This window comes from Meleagris gallopavo, chromosome 4, assembly GCF_000146605.3.
Source record: "Meleagris gallopavo isolate NT-WF06-2002-E0010 breed Aviagen turkey brand Nicholas breeding stock chromosome 4, Turkey_5.1, whole genome shotgun sequence".
Classification (NCBI taxonomy): domain Eukaryota; kingdom Metazoa; phylum Chordata; class Aves; order Galliformes; family Phasianidae; genus Meleagris; species Meleagris gallopavo.
The window spans coordinates 45,091,915-45,095,646 of NC_015014.2; the positions used below are offsets into that span (position 1 = coordinate 45,091,915).

At 34.3% G+C, this 3,732-nt stretch overlaps 1 protein-coding gene across 1 annotated transcript in view; it reads right to left on the reverse strand.

The window, feature by feature from the left end:
• Positions 1-926: 926 nt before the first annotated feature.
• The window catches only part of LOC104910783 (WD repeat-containing protein 36-like), a 3,144-nt gene continuing 338 nt past the window's right edge, over positions 927-3,732 (reverse strand). The window contains exons 2-4 of the mRNA XM_019615141.1: positions 3,590-3,722; positions 1,925-1,979; positions 927-1,088 (exon numbers count right to left, since the gene is read on the reverse strand). Coding sequence (XP_019470686.1) covers positions 942-1,088; positions 1,925-1,979; positions 3,590-3,722 — 335 coding nt within the window. The 3' untranslated portion in view covers positions 927-941. The remainder of the gene's footprint in view (positions 1,089-1,924; positions 1,980-3,589; positions 3,723-3,732) is intronic.

Genomic DNA, 3,732 nt, shown 5'->3' on the forward strand with positions numbered 1-3,732 from the left:
AACCTATTAAGTTTGTTTGCCCAACAGCTTCAAAAATGAATTCCAGAAGTTGATAACATCTTTATTCAAGCATTCTAAATAAAATTATGATTTCACAATATTTCTAATTTTTGTTATACTTCTTCTGCCCTATCTAATACCAAGGAAACTAACTCATACTAAGTTCCACAAATATTCAAGTAGTTCATGTCAATGTAAAAAAGAAAAAAAAACCCTACTATATCCTGCATAGTTAGTAACCAAACTTTTATCTTCAACAAAAGAGAGTTTCCAATCTACAGTCATATCCATGGGCAGCTGAAACAGGCTTAGAGTTTTCTTTTTGTGGTTGTGCTTCACCAAAACGGAAATTTAGCAAGTTCATTTTGATTTAAATGAAGAGTACTTTACTCAAAGACTGAAATGGGTGTGTGAATTCAAAAGAACCAGGTTATATTTATACACAAATATAGGCCTCGTATCAAAAATCATTGTTAAGATTTACATATTTCTCTGTTCAAATGAGACTAGACTCAGTATCGTAAGTTCTGTAGGCAGTAAGCAACACTACTGTAACTAGCTGGAGTGCTTACAAGACAAAATAAAAGCTGCAAATATATTCAGCAGAAACATCCATTCATTAGTCATTCAAGCACTAACATTTTAATGCACGTTCACAGAGAAGATGCTTCTGAGAATTAAATTTATACACTCACAGCATACTGATCACTCTGCAGTAACTCCAACAGCTGTGTACTACGATAGCTCTTGGAACATTAAAAAACAGTTTACTTTTACTGAAAAAGAGTACCATATGTCATGCCTCCAGTGCAGTACACAAGAAAGTGTGTACTTATCTTCAGCCTTTGAAATGAACACTCTCATTCCAAACTTTGTTTCTGAAATGCTTTTTCAAAACATTTTCCCAAATTCCATTTAGCTTTAGTGATGTTACACGCATTTTAAAAAGACCTACCTGTACGAAAAGATATTGCTGTGATGGGGCCCCAGTCTTGTTGGAATTTCATAAGAGTTTCATCAAACTTAATATTATGTATAATGATATGGCCAGATACGAGACCAACTGCGATAACATCTACTGCTGGGGCCTGTGGAAACATTGAAAGAAAACTGAAAAAGCTTGCAACCACCCTATAAATATCAGTACCAGAACAAACAATAAAGGCATCTTTTGCATGAGAACCCCTATTAAGCATTTAATACGAAGAGAGATGCAAGATTTCACATCTGCTCTTCACTGATTAGAACAGTTACATTTTCAGATGTTTTGATTCCTTAGAAAAATATTCCAAGTTTCCAATAATTTTGGTAGATTGGTATGTATATAGTCACAGATACACATTCAGAAGTTTCACACAAGACCAACACAGATCATTTTCAGAGGTGTTAGCAACGCTTTAAATACTCTAGTAAGATTAAACTCATTTTTGTATCAGGAAAAATAAAGCAATTAGAAAATCTTTGCCTGAATCAATAAAATCTACAACTTACTACTATTTCTGATGTGAAAAAATTTAAGTAGCAAGAAACTTCCAGTGTCATGGAAATAACACAATACACTGGTGCCTTGTGAACGCCTTGTTTGTTTTTGTGAACTCATTATGTGATTCAGTGAATAAAGTCTACAGAAGCAATGAGCCAAAAACATGCAAGATGCTAAACACGACAGAGCTAGCACTGGCCTTCAAATCTACCTCTCTTCAGTATCTAATAGAGGGTTATCTGTATGTCTTGAAAAGACTACACGTTATTTTCATTGACGCCATTTTAAACTACAATATCTTGCCTCATATTGTCTAATATGCTGTAGGGTGTTACTAGCATGCCTTGAAAAGAACAGACATTATTTCCATTTTAAACTACAGTATTTTGCTTCCTATTTTTGAAGAGTTACGTAAGACAGTAAGATGAAAGAAATACTAACTTGTGCGAGAGTTGTGATCCCCAAGCCCCATCCTGGAAATGAGTACAAGAGTTTGCTGGAAAACAAACAAAACAAAAAATAATCAACTAACTTTTCAGGATTTTTCATGTTAAGATGAATACTTTTCATGCATTTACACGAACAAGTATGTAAGTTTTTTGCTCTTAAATACCTCTTAGAAGAAAAAAATATAATTATGTTTCAGAATAAAACTTTCAGTAATTTCTATTTGAAAAAAAAAAACTAGCATTAATATTTCAAAGATTACATAATTACGCAGCAAGAATACAGAGGAAGACTCATTTGTTGTTAGTTGTTTCCTGTACTATTCTGCTTTAAACACACCTCTTCAAAATTCCTATCAACACACAAAGCAAGTCTCAGGTCAGCTTCTAAATAAAAAATAAATCATTTACTCACAGAGTAACGTCGCTGCAAAGTAACTCATATTTATAGTAAAGGTATACCAACATTGTTGCTGTTACAATTTATATTATTGAGAGAAAAGACAACCAATATAGTCACAAAGCTCTTAATGTGAACTAACTAAGGCAATATTTAAGAACATAAGCAAAAATTATTCCTCCACCACCAAGTCAGTCATTCTTAAAAGACTGCTAGCAGGCATCTATCCATATCTCTCTTTTCTTTCTTGCTAGAGTCTACCAAAGCTTCGTCTCAGTTCTGCAAGTTTAGCCTTTATCTAATTGTGCCAATACGTATCCACAACATAATCTCTGGAGGGAACAAGCAATGGAAAATAGAAATTGCTTAACACAGCAAAGTTGCCAAAAGGACAGTAACAGTTATGTAAATTCATGTATAGCGAAGCAAGAAACCAAGACATTTAAGCAAGATTTTTTTTTTTTTAACTATCTGGAGTAAATTGTACCCTATATGCTGTGACTTGCATTAAAGAGACACAAAAGTAACACAAGTAGAAACATTTACTTCTCTGTACTTTCTAGATTATTTCCCAATTTTCATAGCACATGTTTCTGAAACATCAGAATGTGAGGAAAATAAAAGCTTTACTTTCACATAAAGTACACAGCAGGTACAGAAATAAAAAATTCAACCATCTAATCCAAGTTAACACCTATCTGCAGTACATATATTAATATGCAGCAAAAGTTAAGCTCCATGAGTGAGAAAGCAGTTGATCATAGTAAACATGATATACTGTCATCTGGACAGTGTTCAGCTGGGACATGTTCAGAGAAAACTACATGTCTACACATCTCTTTCTTAAGTCTACTGATCAAATGCTAATCGCCTCCACACTACATGCCAGCAGCTCCTTGGAGCAGCACCAACCAAAGGGGGGCAGGAAGCCTGGACATGCATTTACTATTCTTTCAACTATTTTCATGGGAAAGGTATGTGATTCCAAGAAATTGGAAAAAAAAACCAAAACACTTTAATAAAAAAAGATTCCTGAACAATCCCTGACATTCTGCAGGGACAGTAAATAACACGTAGTTTGAAAGATACCAGCATGCAGGGAGCAGCAACATTCTCTGTTCCCGGAGACAGGCCAAATGAAAACTTACGCCAAAGAATTCAGTAAAATATTCCATGTTCAAAAGCTACCACACTTAAAAATATTAGTTGTATCCAAATTGCTTGGAGCATGAAGTATAATTAAGATACTAAGAATCTTACTTGGATCTTATATTCCACAGCTGCAAGCCCCCTTGTTCACTCCCAAGGAGAATTTTATTCAAATAGGTGCTTGGATGCAGAATTGCAGAAACTGCAAAAGTGGCCTTATCAAAAACCACTTGAAGATACTCCTCTGCAAAGAA